This window comes from Lampris incognitus, chromosome 20, assembly GCF_029633865.1.
Source record: "Lampris incognitus isolate fLamInc1 chromosome 20, fLamInc1.hap2, whole genome shotgun sequence".
NCBI classification, from domain to species: domain Eukaryota; kingdom Metazoa; phylum Chordata; class Actinopteri; order Lampriformes; family Lampridae; genus Lampris; species Lampris incognitus.
In genome coordinates this window covers 2,495,067-2,518,937 of record NC_079230.1, presented here as the reverse complement: position 1 = coordinate 2,518,937, position 23,871 = coordinate 2,495,067, and the positions used below count along the sequence as shown (strand labels likewise).

At 46.0% G+C, this 23,871-nt stretch overlaps 1 protein-coding gene across 1 annotated transcript in view; it reads right to left on the bottom strand.

Moving 5' to 3' along the window:
• The window catches only part of corin (corin, serine peptidase), a 109,601-nt gene that overhangs the window by 71,870 nt on the left and 13,860 nt on the right, over window positions 1-23,871 (bottom strand). Inside the window, exons 3-5 of the mRNA XM_056300461.1 lie at window positions 6,979-7,090; window positions 5,358-5,462; window positions 4,170-4,369 (exon numbers count right to left, since the gene is read on the bottom strand). Of these exons, the coding sequence (XP_056156436.1) occupies window positions 4,170-4,369; window positions 5,358-5,462; window positions 6,979-7,090 (417 nt within the window). The remainder of the gene's footprint in view (window positions 1-4,169; window positions 4,370-5,357; window positions 5,463-6,978; window positions 7,091-23,871) is intronic.

The following is a 23,871-nucleotide window of genomic DNA, read 5'->3' as shown; positions in this document are numbered from 1 at the left end:
GTGAAGGAGTGATGGAAGAACCTTCTCTGAGAGTGTGTGAAGGAGTGATAGAAGAACCTTCTCTGACAGTGTGTGTGAAGGAGTGATGGAAGAACCTTCTCTGACAGTGTGTGAAGGAGTGATAGAAGAACCTTCTCTGACAGTCTGTGAAGGAGTGATGGAAGAACCTTCTCTGACAGTGTGTGAAGGAGTGATAGAAGAACCTTCTCTGACAGTGTGTGTGAAGGAGTGATAGAAGAACCTTCTCTGACAGTGTGTGAAGGAGTGATGGAAGAACCTTCTCTGACAGTGTGTATGAAGGAGTGATGGAAGAACCTTCTCTGACAGTGTGTATGAAGGAGTGATAGAAGAACCTACTCTGACAGTGTATGAAGGAGTGATAGAAGAACCTTCTCTGACAGTGTGTGTGAAGGAGTGATAGAAGAACCTTCTCTGACAGTGTGTGAAGGAGTGATGGAAGAACCTACCCTGACAGTGTGTATGAAGGAGTGATGGAAGAACCTTCTCTGACAGTGTGTGTGAAGGAGTGATGGAAGAACCTTCTCTGACAGTGTGTGTGAAGGAGTGATGGAAGAACCTTCTCTGACAGTGTATGAAGGAGTGATAGAAGAACCTTCTCTGACAGTGTGTGTGAAGGAGTGATAGAAGAACCTTCTCTGACAGTCTGTGAAGGAGTGATAGAAGAACCTTCTCTGACAGTGTGTGAAGGAGTGATAGAAGAACCTTCTCTGACAGTGTGTGTGAAGGAGTGATGGAAGAACCTTCTCTGACAGTCTGTGAAGGAGTGATGGAAGAACCTTCTCTGAGAGTGTGTGAAGGAGTGATAGAAGAACCTTCTCTGACAGTGTGTGTGAAGGAGTGATGGAAGAACCTTCTCTGACAGTGTGTGAAGGAGTGATAGAAGAACCTTCTCTGACAGTCTGTGAAGGAGTGATGGAAGAACCTTCTCTGACAGTGTGTGAAGGAGTGATAGAAGAACCTTCTCTGACAGTGTGTGTGAAGGAGTGATAGAAGAACCTTCTCTGACAGTGTGTGAAGGAGTGATGGAAGAACCTTCTCTGACAGTGTGTGAAGGAGTGATGGAAGAACCTTCTCTGACAGTGTGTATGAAGGAGTGATGGAAGAACCTTCTCTGACAGTGTGTATGAAGGAGTGATAGAAGAACCTTCTCTGACAGTGTGTGAAGGAGTGATAGAAGAACCTTCTCTGACAGTGTGTGTGAAGGAGTGATAGAAGAACCTTCTCTGACAGTGTGTGAAGGAGTGATAGAAGAACCTTCTCTGACAGTGTGTGTGAAGGAGTGATAGAAGAACCTTCTCTGACAGTGTGTATGAAGGAGTGATAGAAGAACCTTCTCTGACAGTGTGTGAAGGAGTGATGGAAGAACCTTCTCTGACAGTGTGTGAAGGAGTGATGGAAGAACCTTCTCTGACAGTGTGTATGAAGGAGTGATGGAAGAACCTTCTCTGACAGTGTGTGTGAAGGAGTGATAGAAGAACCTTCTCTGACAGTGTGTGAAGGAGTGATAGAAGAACCTTCTCTGACAGTGTGTGAAGGAGTGATGGAAGAACCTTCTCTGACAATGTGTGTGAAGGAGTGATGGAAGAACCTTCTCTGACAGTCTGTGAAGGAGTGATGGAAGAACCTTCTCTGAGAGTGTGTGAAGGAGTGATAGAAGAACCTTCTCTGACAGTGTGTGTGAAGGAGTGATGGAAGAACCTTCTCTGACAGTGTGTGAAGGAGTGATAGAAGAACCTTCTCTGACAGTCTGTGAAGGAGTGATGGAAGAACCTTCTCTGACAGTGTGTGAAGGAGTGATAGAAGAACCTTCTCTGACAGTGTGTGTGAAGGAGTGATAGAAGAACCTTCTCTGACAGTGTGTGAAGGAGTGATGGAAGAACCTTCTCTGACAGTGTGTGAAGGAGTGATGGAAGAACCTTCTCTGACAGTGTGTATGAAGGAGTGATGGAAGAACCTTCTCTGACAGTGTGTATGAAGGAGTGATAGAAGAACCTTCTCTGACAGTGTGTGAAGGAGTGATAGAAGAACCTTCTCTGACAGTGTGTGTGAAGGAGTGATAGAAGAACCTTCTCTGACAGTGTGTGAAGGAGTGATAGAAGAACCTTCTCTGACAGTGTGTGTGAAGGAGTGATAGAAGAACCTTCTCTGACAGTGTGTATGAAGGAGTGATAGAAGAACCTTCTCTGACAGTGTGTGAAGGAGTGATGGAAGAACCTTCTCTGACAGTGTGTGAAGGAGTGATGGAAGAACCTTCTCTGACAGTGTGTATGAAGGAGTGATGGAAGAACCTTCTCTGACAGTGTGTGTGAAGGAGTGATAGAAGAACCTTCTCTGACAGTGTGTGAAGGAGTGATAGAAGAACCTTCTCTGACAGTGTGTATGAAGGAGTGATGGAAGAACCTACTCTGACAGTGTGTGAAGGAGTGATAGAAGAACCTTCTCTGACAGTGTGTGAAGGAGTGATAGAAGAACCTTCCCTGACAGTGTGTATGAAGGAGTGATAGAAGAACCTTCTCTGACAGTGTGTATGAAGGAGTGATAGAAGAACCTTCTCTGACAGTGTGTGAAGGAGTGATGGAAGAACCTTCTCTGACAGTGTGTATGAAGGAGTGATAGAAGAACCTTCTCTGACAGTGTGTGAAGGAGTGATAGAAGAACCTTCTCTGACAGTGTGTATGAAGGAGTAATAGAAGAACCTTCTCTGACAGTGTGTATGAAGGAGTGATGGAAGAACCTTCTCTGACAGTGTGTGTGAAGGAGTGATAGAAGAACCTTCTCTGACAGTGTGTGAAGGAGTGATAGAAGAACCTTCTCTGACAGTGTGTGTGAAGGAGTGATAGAAGAACCTTCTCTGACAGTCTGTGAAGGAGTGATGGAAGAACCTTCTCTGACAGTGTGTATGAAGGAGTGATAGAAGAACCTTCTCTGACAGTGTGTGAAGGAGTGATAGAAGAACCTTCTCTGACAGTGTGTGAAGGAGTGATGGAAGAACCTTCTCTGACAGTGTGTGTGAAGGAGTGATAGAAGAACCTTCTCTGACAGTCTGTGAAGGAGTGATGGAAGAACCTTCTCTGACAGTGTGTGAAGGAGTGATAGAAGAACCTTCTCTGACAGTGTGTGTGAAGGAGTGATAGAAGAACCTTCTCTGACAGTGTGTGAAGGAGTGATGGAAGAACCTTCTCTGACAGTGTGTGAAGGAGTGATGGAAGAACCTTCTCTGACAGTGTGTATGAAGGAGTGATGGAAGAACCTTCTCTGACAGTGTGTATGAAGGAGTGATAGAAGAACCTTCTCTGACAGTGTGTGAAGGAGTGATAGAAGAACCTTCTCTGACAGTGTGTGTGAAGGAGTGATAGAAGAACCTTCTCTGACAGTGTGTATGAAGGAGTGATGGAAGAACCTTCTCTGACAGTGTGTATGAAGGAGTGATAGAAGAACCTTCTCTGACAGTGTGTATGAAGGAGTGATAGAAGAACCTTCTCTGACAGTGTGTGAAGGAGTGATAGAAGAACCTTCTCTGACAGTGTGTATGAAGGAGTGATAGAAGAACCTTCTCTGACAGTGTATGAAGGAGTGATAGAAGAACCTTCTCTGACAGTGTGTGAAGGAGTGATAGAAGAACCTTCTCTGACAGTGTGTATGAAGGAGTGATAGAAGAACCTTCTCTGACAGTGTGTATGAAGGAGTGATAGAAGAACCTTCTCTGACAGTGTGTGTGAAAGAGTGATAGAAGAACCTTCTCTGACAGTCTGTGAAGGAGTGATGGAAGAACCTTCTCTGACAGTGTGTGAAGGAGTGATAGAAGAACCTTCTCTGACAGTGTGTGTGAAGGAGTGATAGAAGAACCTTCTCTGACAGTCTGTGAAGGAGTGATAGAAGAACCTTCTCTGACAGTGTGTGAAGGAGTGATAGAAGAACCTTCTCTGACAGTGTGTGAAGGAGTGATGGAAGAACCTTCTCTGACAGTGTGTATGAAGGAGTGATAGAAGAACCTTCTCTGACAGTGTGTGTGAAGGAGTGATAGAAGAACCTTCTCTGACAGTGTGTGTGAAGGAGTGATGGAAGAAACACAGACAATGGAATGTGACTGACTGCTAACATGTGAGACGAGTCTTATCGGGGTGCTGTGTGTGTGTTCAGATACTCACATGGTTTACCCTTGACCTGTCGTGGCGTGTAACAACTCATGGCCCCTTCTGTTGCCGGTGGTGATGTGGATGTGGAAGTGACATCATGAAACTGTGAGCATCGCAGGAAGTCGGGCCAGGAGGCGTTGAACATGTGGAGCACCGGCTCACAGCCTTCCCTCGCCACCTCGCAAAACGACCTGCAGGGAAGCACCACCCGCCTGACACACACAGACCATGCAAACACACACACACACACACACACACACACACACACACACACACACACACACACACACCGTACAAACATACACACAAACAGAACCACACACACTCACACACACACACACACTCAAATTCAGTTTCCAGTATTCAGTTTCTGACTGACTGAGGTCACATAGACACAAACTGCTATCAGTGTGTGTGTGTGTGTGTGTGTGTGTGTGTGTGTGTGTGTGTGTGTGTGTGTGTGTGTGTGTGTGTGTGTGTGTGTGTGTGTGTGTTAGATCTAATTTAGGAGTGTGAGGGTGTTATTCTTGGCTAAAGACCACTTTAGCTGGACAGCAACATTCACACACAGACACACACACACAGACACACAGACACACAGACACACACACACACACACACACACACACACACACACACACACACACACACACATGCTGCCCCACTTAAGGTCCTTAACAGCTGAGACTTATAAGGAGAGCGAGAGAGTTATGAAGAACCCTGTGTATGTGTGTGTTGGTGGGGGTGTGTGTATGTGTGTGTTGGTGGGGGTGTGTTTGTGTGTTGGTGGATGTGTGTGTGTGTGTATGTGTGTGTTGGTGGATATGTGTGTGTGTGTGTGTATGTGTGTGTTGGTGGGGGTGTGTGTGTGTTGGTGGGGGTGTGTGTGTGTATGTGTGTGTTGGTGGGGGTGTGTTTGTGTGTTGGTGGATGTGTGTGTGTGTGTGTGTGTGTGTGTGTGTATGTGTGTGTTGGTGGATGTGTGTGTGTGTATGTGTGTGTTGGTGGGGGTGTGTGTGTGTTGGTGGGGGTGTGATGTTTGGTTGGTTGGGTTCATGTGTGTACGCATTATAGCGCATACTGCAAGTGTGTCTGTTTGTAGTGTGTGCTTGTGGCATGTGTGTCTGCTTACTTACTCTCTCTGTGTGTGTGTGTGTGTGTGTGTGTGTGTGTGTGTGTGTGTGTGTGTGTGTGTCCAACCTGTCTTGTCCGGTGTGTTCAGACACGCATTCAGGCAGAGCCAGAGAGCAGCCGAACAGCATGATGTGTCGGTAACATGACAACCTACTGAGGTAATTGAAAAACCTGATACACACACACACACACACACACACACACACACACACACACACACACACACACAGACACACACACACACACACACACAGACACACACACACACACACACACACACACACACGCAGATGGAGTCAATCCTAATGTGACTGGACGTCACAGAGTCCAGTCACATGACCTGAGCAGGGTCAGCTCTCACTAGCTGGTCCTGACCAGCTGACCTGAAGAATGAGGGCCAGAAACCTCTGCAGTTCAAACTGGATCAGTAAAACCAGCAGCAGCCTAGACCGCCGTTTGTGTGCTCATGCCCCAGAAATACATGACATGTACACTCGTTACGCCTGGTTTGGAGCACTTTTAATTTATTAACAAACAACAGTCTGTCAACAACTGACCAACCAAAGCTAGCCAATGCTAACTCGCTAACAGGACAGAGTCTGACCTGGTTTAAAACTACATAGAACGATCTGGTTTAACACCACCAGGCTGCCTCGGTGGTAGTCATGGTGTAAATACTGCGAGGCCTCGGTGGTAGTCACGGTGTAAATACTGCGAGGCCTCGGTGGTAGTCATGGTGTAAATACTGCGAGGCCTCGGTGGTAGTCATGGTGTAAATACTGCGAGGCCTCGGTGGTAGTCATGGTGTAAATACTGCGAGGCCTCGGCGGTAGTCATGGTGTAAATACTGCGAGGCCTCGGTGGTAGTCATGGTGTAAATACTGCGAGGCCTCGGTGGTAGTCATGGTGTAAATACTGCGAGGCCTCGGTGGTAGTCATGGTGTAAATACTGCGAGGCCTCGGTGGTAGTCATGGTGTAAATACTGCGAGGCCTCGGTGGTAGTCATGGTATAAATACTGCGAGGCCTCGGTGGTAGTCACGGTGTAAATACTGCGAGGCCTCGGTGGTAGTCATGGTGTAAATACTGCGAGGCCTCGGTGGTAGTCATGGTGTAAATACTGCGAGGCCTCGGTGGTAGTCATGGTGTAAATACTGCGAGGCCTCGGTGGTAGTCATGGTGTAAATACTGCGAGGCCTCGGTGGTAGTCATGGTGTGTCTGTAGCGGTGTCTGGAACCAGACATGTTGGACATAATCACACATCAAGTTTAGACGGTTTGTCTGCACTGGAGAACGCTAGTGTGTTTCTAGCACAGAGCAACGAACTCCACACAGGAAATGATGCGACAACACACATCATAAATACTGACATGACACACACCATCACGCACAAGTTACGAGCGGCCATGTTGACGGCTCATGGTGGTTTTAGGTCGATCTTATCATGACTTTTTTGCACAGTTGATCTAAAACTCGTTTTAATGCAGCTATATGCGGTTTGAGGAGCATTCAGGGAGCGGCAGGTCTGTATCTTTTATTTCACAAAGTTATTAAACTTTGAAAAACCCAAACCATCAAAATGGCGGCCTGGGTTGTTCTAGTAAGCCATTTTTAAGGGTTCAGGGTCCCATTCCCCATGTAGCTCAGCTGGTAGAACCAGTAACAGTACTCACACAACAGGGGTTACCTTAGTAACATGTCGACCTCTGAACTCTTCACCACAGCAACAGAGGAAGACAGCCATGTTTGGTTGTAAGGCAACATGTGACACTGAGGCTCTGTTATTAGCTGACATCCTCCTGAAGAGAGAGAGAGAATTCGACTAACCCACTAACATCATGAAGTACAGCAGAACTTGTGAATCATAACTGTTATCAGAAGTATATCAGAGACAGAGAGAGTACATACATGGACAGACAGACAGTCAGACAGACATGTTTTGTCACCATCACTAACGTTTTTCTCTGTTTGACATAATGAACCAATCACATGCCTCTCTGGGCAGCATTAGAATACCCATCAGCCCTCTGGGGTAGGGAGGTGTCGGAGAGCAGTGGCTTAACCATCATTCAAATGTTGTAATTCATGTCATCATCAGCCTCTTCTTCGGGGTGGGGTCATGGTAGCAGCAAGCTAAGTAGGGCACTCCAGACCTCCCTCTCCCCAGCACTCCCTCCAGCTCCTCCTGGGGGATCTCAAGGCCTTCCCAGGCCAGTTTGGACATGTAGTCCCTCCAGTGAGTTCTGGGTCTACCCCGGGGTCTCCTCCCTGTTGGACGTGCCCAGAAAACCTCCAAAGGAAGGCGCCCAGGAGGCATCCTGATCAGATGCCCGAACCACCTCAACTGGCTCCTTTCGATGCGAAGGAGCAGCGGCTCTACTCCGAGCTCCCTCCGGGTCTCCGAGCTCCTCACCCTATCTCTAAGGCTGAGCCCAGACCCCCTACAGAGGAAACTCATTTCAGCCGCTTGTATCCACGATCTCACCCTTTCATCACCACCCAAAGCTCAGGACCATAGATGAGGGTTGGAACCAAGACTGACTGGTAAACTGAGAGCTTTGTCTTCCGGCTCAGCTCCCTCTTCACCACAATGGTCCGGTACAACGTCCACATTACTGCTGATGCTGCACCAATCCACCTGTCAATCTCCCGCTCCATCCTACCCTCACTCGTGAACAAGACCCCGAGTTACTTGAAGTCTTTCACTTGAGGCAACGACTCATCCCCAACCCAGAGGGAGCAATCCACCATTTTCTGGTAGAGAGCCATGTTGTAATTTAACGGAAAGATAAAGCCATGATAAAAATACAACGAGGGAGACAGATGATGATGTAAAATAATGATTCATGGTCATGATATAAAATAAAGAGTTCACCCACGTCACATGTGTGTGTCTGAAAGTCAGTTTTAACCAGGACGTCCTCATCATGGAAGACTCCATGTAAACTATGTGAAGGTGTCAGAGAAATCCCCGGATGTCTTGTGTAAACGCTCCGACGCCATGTGGGCTCAGCACACGGCCAGTAAGACCGGAGCACTGGGATGGCAGCTCATCACATCGGGTGTGTGTCAGCGCGTTTTCACATGTAGTTCTCTTTAAACGACCCAAACTCGTCCTCTTAAAAGTGGACCAACAGAAAAGGGACTCCGTTCTCCTCGCGTTCACATTGTCAGTTCATTGGAAAGAGGACTCGGTTCTCTTTCTGGTCCACTTCAGCTCTGATGGGGCCTCAGTCCTCTTGCTGTTCACAGTACTAGAGCTACTCTGGAGCTCAGGCCTTGTTCTCATGTCATGGCATGTGGTCCAGTACTGTTGACCTAGTGGTTTTACTTTGAGGCGGCGCTGCAGTGCGGTGGTCCTGTCGAAGCCCCTCGCTCTCATGCGACCTGCAGACTGGAGGAAAACCTCGGCATTTCTGTGCGTTGTAGACGGGTGTCGTTCGATTTGTACTTCATTCCATATCTGGAGCAGTGCAGTAGTTTCGTCCTCGGACCAGACTGCTCCTCGTCCACTAGTCTGGCTTGCGGCCATGACTCCGTGTCGTCTGATTTTCGAGCGTCCCAGTTCTGTCTACGGCAAGCCTAGAGGGTGAAAATACACCAGCAAAGGGCGAAGCGAGAGCGCTTGGTGCTCACAATGCACAGAATAAGCGAACCGATTCGCGGACCAAAATCATTCAGAGGGGTCTGAGTTCGTTTGGAGTGTTCACATATGCGCAAAAAATGCTGACTAATCGCTCTGAGTTGGTTTGGAGGGCTGAAACGGACCAAGTGTGAAAGCACCCTTAAAGGACTGTGGAGGTGTGATTCGTACTGGCTGCCCTCCCAGTCACTTTCCTCCACCTGGTCTGTGATGGCGACTTTGGGCTTTACGTGTTTTGTCTCTTCTGTACTGAAGAGTGTCACCGCTGGAGTTTCTTAGCGTTGAGTCTGTGTGACGTCACGCGTCGCTCTTCCAGCAGACTGCATGGCGCCCCCTAGTGGCGTTACAACAGACCTACAGAAACACCCACTACTGTATCACTAGTGGACACACAGGACTCACTTTTACTACAGGATCTAAATATTACACAACATTTCCTTTGCATTTAATGTTCCTTTTAATTAAACAGATTCTGCTCGTCACAAGCCAGATGTCTCGGAACGTCCTGTGACACGCTGCAAATCTCTCACACCCTAAACGTGTAGCGGTTAGTCGACTGTGCTAGAGACCTGTAGTGTAATGCACGTCATTTCTACCCGCATGCCGCCCTCTGATGTTCAGAGATATGAATTATGACTAGACAAAAGGGATAAGTAAGGCAGAAAGCCATAGAAAGGTCCGACGGTAGAAACCAGACTACCGAGGCAGACAACAGAACCAGTCAGCCGGTCTGGGTCCTGTGTTTGTAAATGGACAAATCAGACTCATTTACTTTGGTTTAATCACTTCCACTCACTAATACCTACTGAGATTTACTGCTCACATTAGGATACTTACTCATTATATTACCATAACTGTAACGAGTCATATCTTCATTTTTACTAGTCACATGATGATTTTATCTACTCATGTTGTCATATTTACTAGTCTCAATATATTTACAAGCCCTATTATCACATTTACTAGCCATTTATTATTAGGTATGATAAGAGTGTGTGATTATTTTACTTCTCGTGTTCCAGCCATCCATTATCCGACCCGCTTCTCCTGCTCTCAGGGTCGCGGGGCTGCTGGAGCCTATCCCAGCAGTCACTGGGCAGCAGGGGGGGAGACACCCTGGACAGGCTGCCAGGCCATCACAGGACCCCCCCCCCCAAACACACACACACACACACGCCTAGGGACAATTTAGTCCGGCTGATTCACCTGACCTACATGTCTTTGGACTGTGGGAGGAAACCGGAGCCCCTGGTGGAAACCCACACAGACACGGGGAGAACATGCAAACTCCACACAGAGGACGACCCGGATGACCCCCCCCCCCCAAGGTTGGACTACCCCGGGGTTTGAACCCAGAACCTTCTTGCTGTGAGGTGACCGCGCTAATCACTGTGCCACCGTGCCGCCACTTCTCATATTATGGTGCAAAAAGTGAAATACTGTGAAGGCTATAAAACACTGAGCAGGTAAGAAGCCACCATGTGGTGGTGCTGTTCTGTTCCAACTGATAAAACAGTGGCTGGGATTATGGGATGAACTACATACTGACTTTGACGACAAAATTAGAAATTAAATCTTTAAAAAAAAGAACAGCAATTCACTTAAAATAGACTAAAAATGCCCACAAGCATCTGTTAAGAGCTGTTGGTTAAAGCAGTGGGAGCTGGATGGAGGCGGGACTTCCTGTCTAATGTCTAACGTGGACAGAGCAGTCTGCCTCTCATTAGCATTCCCCTTATCTAATCAATGTCACAGAGAGAGAGACAGAAAGAGAGAGAGAGAGAGAGAGAGAGAGAGAGAGAGAGAGAGAGAGAGAGAGAGAGAGAGAGAGAGAGAGAGATTTTTATTTTAAAAAGGTACCTTTAGTCAGAAGACATTACAGTCCAACAGCTGATACTCAAACACAGTCACCTCTTCATCCTCCAGCTCACACAGAAAACACTTTCAGGGGGAAAACACTGAGCAGTCTGAACAAGCACTTGTGGAAACAGAATTTCAAAATAAAACAGCCCAACATAACAACCACAAAATCACCTCAGGGGGTTCGCAGCAACACAACATCCTGTCCTTAGACCCTCGCATCGGACGAGGAACAACTCCCTAAAAACCCTTTAACAGGGAGAAACCTCAGGGAGAGCACCAGAGGAGGAGCTCTCTGCCAAGACGCACAGCGTGGCGTGATGTTGTGTTCACACAATGTACATAACAAATAAATAAAATAAAAAGAAAACCAGATCTTCACCAACTCCCACTGAGCACACTACCAGCCCAGGTTCTGGGGTGTGGAAGCTCTGCTCCCCGGTCGTAGCCCCTCATCATCCTCAGCTCTCCTGCAGACAGGTCTTACTTCGTAGCTTTAAGAGGTCTCTTGTGTGGCACGCCTGGTTTTACTCTGTTTTCTGTTGTCTCTTCACTGCTCTGCCTGGTTTTACTCTGTTCTCTGTTGTCTCTTCACTGTTCTGCCTGGTTTTACTCTGTTTTCTGTTGTCTCCTCACTGCTCTGCCTGGTTTTACTCTGTTCTCTGTTGTCTCCTCACTGCTCTGCCTGGTTTTACTCTGTTTTCTGTTGTCTCTTCACTGTTCTGCCTGGTTTTACTCTGTTTTCTGTTGTCTCTTCACTGTTCTGCCTGGTTTTACTCTGTTTTCTGTTGTCTCTTCACTGCTCTGCCTGGTTTTACTCTGTTTTCTGTTGTCTCTTCACTGCTCTGCCTGGTTTTACTCTGTTTTCTGTTGTCTCTTCACTGTTCTGCCTGGTTTTACTCTGTTTTCTGTTGTCTCTTCACTGTTCTGCCTGGTTTTACTCTGTTTTCTGTTGTCTCTTCACTGCTCTGCCTGGTTTTACTCTGTTCTCTGTTGTCTCTTCACTGTTCTGCCTGGTTTTACTCTGTTTTCTGTTGTCTCTTCACTGCTCTGCCTGGTTTTACTCTGTTCTCTGTTGTCTCTTCACTGCTCTGCCTGGTTTTACTCTGTTTTCTGTTGTCTCTTCACTGTTCTGCCTGGTTTTACTCTGTTTTCTGTTGTCTCTTCACTGTTCTGCCTGGTTTTACTCTGTTTTCTGTTGTCTCTTCACTGTTCTGCCTGGTTTTACTCTGTTTTCTGTTGTCTCTTCACTGCTCTGCCTGGTTTTACTCTGTTTTCTGTTGTCTCTTCACTGTTCTGCCTGGTTTTACTCTGTTTTCTGTTGTCTCTTCACTGCTCTGCCTGGTTTTACTCTGTTTTCTGTTGTCTCTTCACTGTTCTGCCTGGTTTTACTCTGTTCTCTGTTGTCTCCTCACTGCTCTGCCTGGTTTTACTCTGTTTTCTGTTGTCTCTTCACTGTTCTGCCTGGTTTTACTCTGTTTTCTGTTGTCTCTTCACTGCTCTGCCTGGTTTTACTCTGTTTTCTGTTGTCTCTTCACTGTTCTGCCTGGTTTTACTCTGTTCTCTGTTGTCTCCTCACTGCTCTGCCTGGTTTTACTCTGTTTTCTGTTGTCTCTTCACTGTTCTGCCTGGTTTTACTCTGTTTTCTGTTGTCTCTTCACTGTTCTGCCTGGTTTTACTCTGTTTTCTGTTGTCTCTTCACTGCTCTGCCTGGTTTTACTCTGTTCTCTGTTGTCTCTTCACTGCTCTGCCTGGTTTTACTCTGTTTTCTGTTGTCTCTTCACTGTTCTGCCTGGTTTTACTCTGTTTTCTGTTGTCTCTTCACTGTTCTGCCTGGTTTTACTCTGTTTTCTGTTGTCTCTTCACTGCTCTGCCTGGTTTTACTCTGTTCTCTGTTGTCTCTTCACTGTTCTGCCTGGTTTTACTCTGTTCTCTGTTGTCTCTTCACTGTTCTGCCTGGTTTTACTCTGTTCTCTGTTGTCTCTTCACTGTTCTGCCTGGTTTTACTCTGTTTTCTGTTGTCTCTTCACTGCTCTGCCTGGTTTTACTCTGTTCTCTGTTGTCTCTTCACTGTTCTGCCTGGTTTTACTCTGTTTTCTGTTGTCTCTTCACTGTTCTGCCTGGTTTTACTCTGTTTTCTGTTGTCTCTTCACTGCTCTGCCTGGTTTTACTCTGTTCTCTGTTGTCTCTTCACTGTTCTGCCTGGTTTTACTCTGTTTTCTGTTGTCTCTTCACTGCTCTGCCTGGTTTTACTCTGTTCTCTGTTGTCTCTTCACTGCTCTGCCTGGTTTTACTCTGTTTTCTGTTGTCTCTTCACTGTTCTGCCTGGTTTTACTCTGTTTTCTGTTGTCTCTTCACTGCTCTGCCTGGTTTTACTCTGTTCTCTGTTGTCTCTTCACTGTTCTGCCTGGTTTTACTCTGTTTTCTGTTGTCTCCTCACTGCTCTGCCTGGTTTTACTCTGTTCTCTGTTGTCTCCTCACTGCTCTGCCTGGTTTTACTCTGTTTTCTGTTGTCTCTTCACTGTTCTGCCTGGTTTTACTCTGTTTTCTGTTGTCTCTTCACTGTTCTGCCTGGTTTTACTCTGTTTTCTGTTGTCTCTTCACTGCTCTGCCTGGTTTTACTCTGTTTTCTGTTGTCTCTTCACTGCTCTGCCTGGTTTTACTCTGTTTTCTGTTGTCTCTTCACTGTTCTGCCTGGTTTTACTCTGTTTTCTGTTGTCTCTTCACTGTTCTGCCTGGTTTTACTCTGTTTTCTGTTGTCTCTTCACTGCTCTGCCTGGTTTTACTCTGTTCTCTGTTGTCTCTTCACTGTTCTGCCTGGTTTTACTCTGTTTTCTGTTGTCTCTTCACTGCTCTGCCTGGTTTTACTCTGTTCTCTGTTGTCTCTTCACTGCTCTGCCTGGTTTTACTCTGTTTTCTGTTGTCTCTTCACTGTTCTGCCTGGTTTTACTCTGTTTTCTGTTGTCTCTTCACTGTTCTGCCTGGTTTTACTCTGTTTTCTGTTGTCTCTTCACTGTTCTGCCTGGTTTTACTCTGTTTTCTGTTGTCTCTTCACTGCTCTGCCTGGTTTTACTCTGTTTTCTGTTGTCTCTTCACTGTTCTGCCTGGTTTTACTCTGTTTTCTGTTGTCTCTTCACTGCTCTGCCTGGTTTTACTCTGTTTTCTGTTGTCTCTTCACTGTTCTGCCTGGTTTTACTCTGTTTTCTGTTGTCTCTTCACTGTTCTGCCTGGTTTTACTCTGTTTTCTGTTGTCTCTTCACTGTTCTGCCTGGTTTTACTCTGTTTTCTGTTGTCTCTTCACTGCTCTGCCTGGTTTTACTCTGTTCTCTGTTGTCTCTTCACTGCTCTGCCTGGTTTTACTCTGTTTTCTGTTGTCTCTTCACTGTTCTGCCTGGTTTTACTCTGTTTTCTGTTGTCTCTTCACTGTTCTGCCTGGTTTTACTCTGTTTTCTGTTGTCTCTTCACTGCTCTGCCTGGTTTTACTCTGTTCTCTGTTGTCTCTTCACTGTTCTGCCTGGTTTTACTCTGTTTTCTGTTGTCTCTTCACTGCTCTGCCTGGTTTTACTCTGTTCTCTGTTGTCTCTTCACTGCTCTGCCTGGTTTTACTCTGTTCTCTGTTGTCTCTTCACTGTTCTGCCTGGTTTTACTCTGTTTTCTGTTGTCTCTTCACTGTTCTGCCTGGTTTTACTCTGTTCTCTGTTGTCTCTTCACTGCTCTGCCTGGTTTTACTCTGTTCTCTGTTGTCTCCTCACTGCTCTGCCTGGTTTTACTCTGTTTTCTGTTGTCTCTTCACTGCTCTGCCTGGTTTTACTCTGTTCTCTGTTGTCTCTTCACTGCTCTGCCTGGTTTTACTCTGTTTTCTGTTGTCTCTTCACTGCTCTGCCTGGTTTTACTCTGTTCTCTGTTGTCTCTTCACTGTTCTGCCTGGTTTTACTCTGTTCTCTGTTGTCTCTTCACTGCTCTGCCTGGTTTTACTCTGTTTTCTGTTGTCTCTTCACTGCTCTGCCTGGTTTTACTCTGTTTTCTGTTGTCTCTTCACTGTTCTGCCTGGTTTTACTCTGTTCTCTGTTGTCTCTTCACTGCTCTGCCTGGTTTTACTCTGTTCTCTGTTGTCTCCTCACTGCTCTGCCTGGTTTTACTCTGTTTTCTGTTGTCTCTTCACTGTTCTGCCTGGTTTTACTCTGTTTTCTGTTGTCTCTTCACTGTTCTGCCTGGTTTTACTCTGTTCTCTGTTGTCTCCTCACTGCTCTGCCTGGTTTTACTCTGTTTTCTGTTGTCTCTTCACTGTTCTGTTCTGCCTGGTTTTACTCTGTTTTCTGTTGTCTCTTCACTGCTCTGCCTGGTTTTACTCTGTTTTCTGTTGTCTCTTCACTGCTCTGCCTGGTTTTACTCTGTTCTCTGTTGTCTCTTCACTGTTCTGCCTGGTTTTACTCTGTTTTCTGTTGTCTCTTCACTGCTCTGCCTGGTTTTACTCTGTTTTCTGTTGTCTCTTCACTGCTCTGCCTGGTTTTACTCTGTTCTCTGTTGTCTCTTCACTGTTCTGCCTGGTTTTACTCTGTTTTCTGTTGTCTCTTCACTGTTCTGCCTGGTTTTACTCTGTTTTCTGTTGTCTCTTCACTGCTCTGCCTGGTTTTACTCTGTTCTCTGTTGTCTCTTCACTGTTCTGCCTGGTTTTACTCTGTTTTCTGTTGTCTCTTCACTGCTCTGCCTGGTTTTACTATGTTCTCTGTTGTCTCCTCACTGCTCTGCCTGGTTTTACTCTGTTTTCTGTTGTCTCTTCACTGCTCTGCCTGGTTTTACTCTGTTTTCTGTTGTCTCTTCACTGCTCTGCCTGGTTTTACTCTGTTTTCTGTTGTCTCTTCACTGTTCTGCCTGGTTTTACTCTGTTTTCTGTTGTCTCTTCACTGCTCTGCCTGGTTTTACTCTGTTTTCTGTTGTCTCTTCACTGTTCTGCCTGGTTTTACTCTGTTTTCTGTTGTCTCTTCACTGTTCTGCCTGGTTTTACTCTGTTTTCTGTTGTCTCTTCACTGCTCTGCCTGGTTTTACTCTGTTTTCTGTTGTCTCTTCACTGTTCTGCCTGGTTTTACTCTGTTCTCTGTTGTCTCTTCACTGTTCTGCCTGGTTTTACTCTGTTCTCTGTTCTCTCTTCACTGCTCTGCCTGGTTTTACTCTGTTCTCTGTTGTCTCTTCACTGCTCTGCCTGGTTTTACTCTGTTTTCTGTTGTCTCTTCACTGTTCTGCCTGGTTTTACTCTGTTTTCTGTTGTCTCTTCACTGTTCTGCCTGGTTTTACTCTGTTTTCTGTTGTCTCTTCACTGCTCTGCCTGGTTTTACTCTGTTCTCTGTTGTCTCTTCACTGTTCTGCCTGGTTTTACTCTGTTCTCTGTTGTCTCTTCACTGTTCTGCCTGGTTTTACTCTGTTCTCTGTTGTCTCTTCACTGTTCTGCCTGGTTTTACTCTGTTTTCTGTTGTCTCTTCACTGCTCTGCCTGGTTTTACTCTGTTCTCTGTTGTCTCTTCACTGTTCTGCCTGGTTTTACTCTGTTTTCTGTTGTCTCTTCACTGTTCTGCCTGGTTTTACTCTGTTTTCTGTTGTCTCTTCACTGCTCTGCCTGGTTTTACTCTGTTCTCTGTTGTCTCTTCACTGTTCTGCCTGGTTTTACTCTGTTTTCTGTTGTCTCTTCACTGCTCTGCCTGGTTTTACTCTGTTCTCTGTTGTCTCTTCACTGCTCTGCCTGGTTTTACTCTGTTCTCTGTTGTCTCTTCACTGTTCTGCCTGGTTTTACTCTGTTTTCTGTTGTCTCTTCACTGTTCTGCCTGGTTTTACTCTGTTTTCTGTTGTCTCTTCACTGTTCTGCCTGGTTTTACTCTGTTCTCTGTTGTCTCTTCACTGTTCTGCCTGGTTTTACTCTGTTTTCTGTTGTCTCTTCACTGTTCTGCCTGGTTTTACTCTGTTCTCTGTTGTCTCTTCATTGTTCTGCCTGGTTTACTCTGTTTTCTGTTGTCTCTTCACTGTTCTGCCTGGTTTTACTCTGTTTTCTGTTGTCTCTTCACTGCTCTGCCTGGTTTTACTCTGTTCTCTGTTGTCTCTTCACTGCTCTGCCTGGTTTTACTCTGTTTTCTGTTGTCTCTTCACTGCTCTGCCTGGTTTTACTCTGTTCTCTGTTGTCTCCTCACTGCTCTGCCTGGTTTTACTCTGTTTTCTGTTGTCTCTTCACTGTTCTGCCTGGTTTTACTCTGTTTTCTGTTGTCTCTTCACTGTTCTGCCTGGTTTTACTCTGTTTTCTGTTGTCTCCTCACTGCTCTGCCTGGTTTTACTCTGTTCTCTGTTGTCTCTTCACTGTTCTGCCTGGTTTTACTCTGTTTTCTGTTGTCTCCTCACTGCTCTGCCTGGTTTTACTCTGTTCTCTGTTGTCTCCTCACTGCTCTGCCTGGTTTTACTCTGTTTTCTGTTGTCTCTTCACTGTTCTGCCTGGTTTTACTCTGTTTTCTGTTGTCTCTTCACTGTTCTGCCTGGTTTTACTCTGTTTTCTGTTGTCTCTTCACTGTTCTGCCTGGTTTTACTCTGTTTTCTGTTGTCTCTTCACTGCTCTGCCTGGTTTTACTCTGTTCTCTGTTGTCTCTTCACTGTTCTGCCTGGTTTTACTCTGTTTTCTGTTGTCTCTTCACTGCTCTGCCTGGTTTTACTCTGTTCTCTGTTGTCTCTTCACTGCTCTGCCTGGTTTTACTCTGTTTTCTGTTGTCTCTTCACTGTTCTGCCTGGTTTTACTCTGTTTTCTGTTGTCTCTTCACTGTTCTGCCTGGTTTTACTCTGTTTTCTGTTGTCTCTTCACTGTTCTGCCTGGTTTTACTCTGTTTTCTGTTGTCTCTTCACTGCTCTGCCTGGTTTTACTCTGTTTTCTGTTGTCTCTTCACTGTTCTGCCTGGTTTTACTCTGTTTTCTGTTGTCTCTTCACTGCTCTGCCTGGTTTTACTCTGTTTTCTGTTGTCTCTTCACTGTTCTGCCTGGTTTTACTCTGTTTTCTGTTGTCTCTTCACTGTTCTGCCTGGTTTTACTCTGTTTTCTGTTGTCTCTTCACTGTTCTGCCTGGTTTTACTCTGTTTTCTGTTGTCTCTTCACTGCTCTGCCTGGTTTTACTCTGTTCTCTGTTGTCTCTTCACTGCTCTGCCTGGTTTTACTCTGTTTTCTGTTGTCTCTTCACTGTTCTGCCTGGTTTTACTCTGTTTTCTGTTGTCTCTTCACTGTTCTGCCTGGTTTTACTCTGTTTTCTGTTGTCTCTTCACTGCTCTGCCTGGTTTTACTCTGTTCTCTGTTGTCTCTTCACTGTTCTGCCTGGTTTTACTCTGTTTTCTGTTGTCTCTTCACTGCTCTGCCTGGTTTTACTCTGTTCTCTGTTGTCTCTTCACTGCTCTGCCTGGTTTTACTCTGTTCTCTGTTGTCTCTTCACTGTTCTGCCTGGTTTTACTCTGTTTTCTGTTGTCTCTTCACTGTTCTGCCTGGTTTTACTCTGTTCTCTGTTGTCTCTTCACTGCTCTGCCTGGTTTTACTCTGTTCTCTGTTGTCTCCTCACTGCTCTGCCTGGTTTTACTCTGTTTTCTGTTGTCTCTTCACTGCTCTGCCTGGTTTTACTCTGTTCTCTGTTGTCTCTTCACTGCTCTGCCTGGTTTTACTCTGTTTTCTGTTGTCTCTTCACTGCTCTGCCTGGTTTTACTCTGTTCTCTGTTGTCTCTTCACTGTTCTGCCTGGTTTTACTCTGTTCTCTGTTGTCTCTTCACTGCTCTGCCTGGTTTTACTCTGTTTTCTGTTGTCTCTTCACTGCTCTGCCTGGTTTTACTCTGTTTTCTGTTGTCTCTTCACTGTTCTGCCTGGTTTTACTCTGTTCTCTGTTGTCTCTTCACTGCTCTGCCTGGTTTTACTCTGTTCTCTGTTGTCTCCTCACTGCTCTGCCTGGTTTTACTCTGTTTTCTGTTGTCTCTTCACTGTTCTGCCTGGTTTTACTCTGTTTTCTGTTGTCTCTTCACTGTTCTGCCTGGTTTTACTCTGTTCTCTGTTGTCTCCTCACTGCTCTGCCTGGTTTTACTCTGTTTTCTGTTGTCTCTTCACTGTTCTGTTCTGCCTGGTTTTACTCTGTTTTCTGTTGTCTCTTCACTGCTCTGCCTGGTTTTACTCTGTTTTCTGTTGTCTCTTCACTGCTCTGCCTGGTTTTACTCTGTTCTCTGTTGTCTCTTCACTGTTCTGCCTGGTTTTACTCTGTTTTCTGTTGTCTCTTCACTGCTCTGCCTGGTTTTACTCTGTTTTCTGTTGTCTCTTCACTGCTCTGCCTGGTTTTACTCTGTTCTCTGTTGTCTCTTCACTGTTCTGCCTGGTTTTACTCTGTTTTCTGTTGTCTCTTCACTGTTCTGCCTGGTTTTACTCTGTTTTCTGTTGTCTCTTCACTGCTCTGCCTGGTTTTACTCTGTTCTCTGTTGTCTCTTCACTGTTCTGCCTGGTTTTACTCTGTTTTCTGTTGTCTCTTCACTGCTCTGCCTGGTTTTACTATGTTCTCTGTTGTCTCCTCACTGCTCTGCCTGGTTTTACTCTGTTTTCTGTTGTCTCTTCACTGCTCTGCCTGGTTTTACTCTGTTTTCTGTTGTCTCTTCACTGCTCTGCCTGGTTTTACTCTGTTTTCTGTTGTCTCTTCACTGTTCTGCCTGGTTTTACTCTGTTTTCTGTTGTCTCTTCACTGCTCTGCCTGGTTTTACTCTGTTTTCTGTTGTCTCTTCACTGTTCTGCCTGGTTTTACTCTGTTTTCTGTTGTCTCTTCACTGTTCTGCCTGGTTTTACTCTGTTTTCTGTTGTCTCTTCACTGCTCTGCCTGGTTTTACTCTGTTTTCTGTTGTCTCTTCACTGTTCTGCCTGGTTTTACTCTGTTCTCTGTTGTCTCTTCACTGCTCTGCCTGGTTTTACTCTGTTCTCTGTTGTCTCTTCACTGTTCTGCCTGGTTTTACTCTGTTTTCTGTTGTCTCTTCACTGTTCTGCCTGGTTTTACTCTGTTTTCTGTTGTCTCTTCACTGTTCTGCCTGGTTTTACTCTGTTTTCTGTTGTCTCTTCACTGCTCTGCCTGGTTTTACTCTGTTCTCTGTTGTCTCTTCACTGCTCTGCCTGGTTTTACTCTGTTTTCTGTTGTCTCTTCACTGTTCTGCCTGGTTTTACTCTGTTTTCTGTTGTCTCTTCACTGTTCTGCCTGGTTTTACTCTGTTTTCTGTTGTCTCTTCACTGCTCTGCCTGGTTTTACTCTGTTCTCTGTTGTCTCTTCACTGTTCTGCCTGGTTTTACTCTGTTCTCTGTTGTCTCTTCACTGTTCTGCCTGGTTTTACTCTGTTCTCTGTTGTCTCTTCACTGTTCTGCCTGGTTTTACTCTGTTTTCTGTTGTCTCTTCACTGCTCTGCCTGGTTTTACTCTGTTCTCTGTTGTCTCTTCACTGTTCTGCCTGGTTTTACTCTGTTTTCTGTTGTCTCTTCACTGTTCTGCCTGGTTTTACTCTGTTTTCTGTTGTCTCTTCACTGCTCTGCCTGGTTTTACTCTGTTCTCTGTTGTCTCTTCACTGTTCTGCCTGGTTTTACTCTGTTTTCTGTTGTCTCTTCACTGCTCTGCCTGGTTTTACTCTGTTCTCTGTTGTCTCTTCACTGCTCTGCCTGGTTTTACTCTGTTCTCTGTTGTCTCTTCACTGTTCTGCCTGGTTTTACTCTGTTTTCTGTTGTCTCTTCACTGTTCTGCCTGGTTTTACTCTGTTTTCTGTTGTCTCTTCACTGTTCTGCCTGGTTTTACTCTGTTCTCTGTTGTCTCTTCACTGTTCTGCCTGGTTTTACTCTGTTTTCTGTTGTCTCTTCACTGTTCTGCCTGGTTTTACTCTGTTCTCTGTTGTCTCTTCATTGTTCTGCCTGGTTTACTCTGTTTTCTGTTGTCTCTTCACTGTTCTGCCTGGTTTTACTCTGTTTTCTGTTGTCTCTTCACTGCTCTGCCTGGTTTTACTCTGTTCTCTGTTGTCTCTTCACTGCTCTGCCTGGTTTTACTCTGTTTTCTGTTGTCTCTTCACTGCTCTGCCTGGTTTTACTCTGTTCTCTGTTGTCTCCTCACTGCTCTGCCTGGTTTTACTCTGTTTTCTGTTGTCTCTTCACTGTTCTGCCTGGTTTTACTCTGTTTTCTGTTGTCTCTTCACTGTTCTGCCTGGTTTTACTCTGTTCTCTGTTGTCTCCTCACTGCTCTGCCTGGTTTTACTCTGTTTTCTGTTGTCTCTTCACTGTTCTGTTCTGCCTGGTTTTACTCTGTTTTCTGTTGTCTCTTCACTGCTCTGCCTGGTTTTACTCTGTTTTCTGTTGTCTCTTCACTGCTCTGCCTGGTTTTACTCTGTTCTCTGTTGTCTCCTCACTGCTCTGCCTGGTTTTACTCTGTTTTCTGTTGTCTCTTCACTGCTCTGCCTGGTTTTACTCTGTTTTCTGTTGTCTCTTCACTGCTCTGCCTGGTTTTACTCTGTTTTCTGTTGTCTCTTCACTGTTCTGCCTGGTTTTACTCTGTTTTCTGTTGTCTCTTCACTGCTCTGCCTGGTTTTACTCTGTTTTCTGTTGTCTCTTCACTGTTCTGCCTGGTTTTACTCTGTTTTCTGTTGTCTCTTCACTGTTCTGCCTGGTTTTACTCTGTTCTCTGTTGTCTCTTCACTGCTCTGCCTGGTTTTACTCTGTTTTCTGTTGTCTCTTCACTGTTCTGCCTGGTTTTACTCTGTTCTCTGTTGTCTCTTCACTGCTCTGCCTGGTTTTACTCTGTTCTCTGTTGTCTCTTCACTGCTCTGCCTGGTTTTACTCTGTTTTCTGTTGTCTCTTCACTGCTCTGCCTGGTTTTACTCTGTTCTCTGTTGTCTCTTCACTGTTCTGCCTGGTTTTACTCTGTTCTCTGTTCTCTCTCACTGCTCTGCCTGGTTTTACTCTGTTTTCTGTTGTCTCTTCACTGTTCTGCCTGGTTTTACTCTGTTCTCTGTTGTCTCTTCACTGCTCTGCCTGGTTTTACTCTGTTTTCTGTTGTCTCTTCACTGCTCTGCCTGGTTTTACTATGTTTTCTGTTGTCTCTTCACTGTTCTGCCTGGTTTTACTCTGTTTTCTGTTGTCTCTTCACTGTTCTGCCTGGTTTTACTCTGTTTTCTGTTTTCTCTTCACTGTTCTGCCTGGTTTTACTCTGTTTTCTGTTGTCTCGTCACTGCTCTGCCTGGTTTTACTCTGCCTGTTCTCTGTTGTCTCTTCACTGCTCTGCCTGGTTTTACTCTGTTTGTTCTCTGTTATCTCGTCACTGCTCTGCCTGGTGTCACTGTGTTGGTGTCCTCTCTCTCCTCCCCTCTGTGTCTTGTCCTCAGAGGAGTGGGTTCTCAGGACTGGTCTGAACCAGATGAGCCTCTCCTCCACAGCCAAAACACTTCAAGGTCCCTGAGTTTACAAAACCACATAATCTAAATCCTCCACCTCCACCCTAAAAGCTACACCCACGTCTTGGTCTTTTCTGTTCAGGATCATTTGAACCTGCCGTCTGTGTGTAGATCCATGTACCACCCTCCACTGTAGATCCATGTACCACCCTCCACTCTAGTTCCATGTACCACCCTCCACTGTAGATCCATGTACCACCCTCCACTGTAGATCCATGTACCACCCTCCACTCTAGTTCCATGTACCACCCTCCACTGTAGATCCATGTACCACCCTCCACTCTAGAGCCATGTACCACCCTCCACTCTAGAGCCATGTACCACCCTCCACTGTAGATCCATGTACCACCCTCCACTGTAGATCCATGTACCACCCTCCACTCTAGATCCATGTACCACCCTCCACTGTAGATCCATGTACCATCCTCCACTCTAGTTCCATGTACCACCCTAAACTGTAAATCCATGTACCATCCTCCACTCTAGTTCCATGTACCACCCTCCACTCTAGATCCATGTACCACGCTCCACTCTAGATCCATGTACCACCCTCCACTCTAGATCCATGTACCACCCTCCACTGTAGATCCATGTACCACCCTCCACTGTAGATCCATGTACCACCCTCCACTCTAGTTCCATGTACCACCCTCCACTCTAGTTCCATGTACCACCCTCCACTGTAGATTCATGTACCACCTTCCACTCTAGATCCATGTACCACCCTCCACTCTAGATCCATGTACCACCCTCCACTGTAGATCCATGTACCACCCTCCACTGTAGATCCATGTACCACCCTCCACTGTAGATCCATGTACCACCCTCCACTGTAGATCCATGTACCACCCTCCACTGTAGATCCATGTACCACCCTCCACTGTAGATCCATGTACCACCCTCCACTGTAGATCCATGTACCACCCTCCACTGTAGATCCATGTACCTCCCTCCACTGTAGATCCATGTACCTCCCTCCACTGTAGAGCCATGTACCACCTTCCACTCTAGATCCATGTACCACCCTCCACTGTAGATCCATGTACCACCTTCCACTCTAGATCCATGTACCACCCTCCACTGTAGATCCATGTACCACCCTCCACTGTAGATCCATGTACCTCCCTCCACTGTAGATCCATGTACCACCCTCCACTGTAGATCCATGTACCTCCCTCCACTGTAGATCCATGTACCTCCCTCCACTGTAGAGCCATGTACCACCCTCCACTGTAGATCCATGTACCACCCTCCACTGTAGATCCATGTACCACCCTCCACTGTAGATCCATGCACCACCCTCCACTGTAGATCCATGTACCACCCTCCACTGTAGATCCATGTACCACCCTCCACTGTAGATCCATGTACCACCCTCCACTGTAGATCCATGCACCACCCTCCACTGTAGAGCCATGTACCACCCTCCACTCTAGATCCATGTACCACCCTCCGCTGTAGATCCATGTACCACCCTCCGCTGTAGATCCATGTACCACCCTCCACTCTAGATCCATGTACCACCCTCCACTGTAGATCCATGTACCACCCTCCACTGTAGATCCATGTACCACCCTCCACTTCTTAATACTCACTAGAGTGTATCCAGTCTTTTTTGAGTCCCCGTCT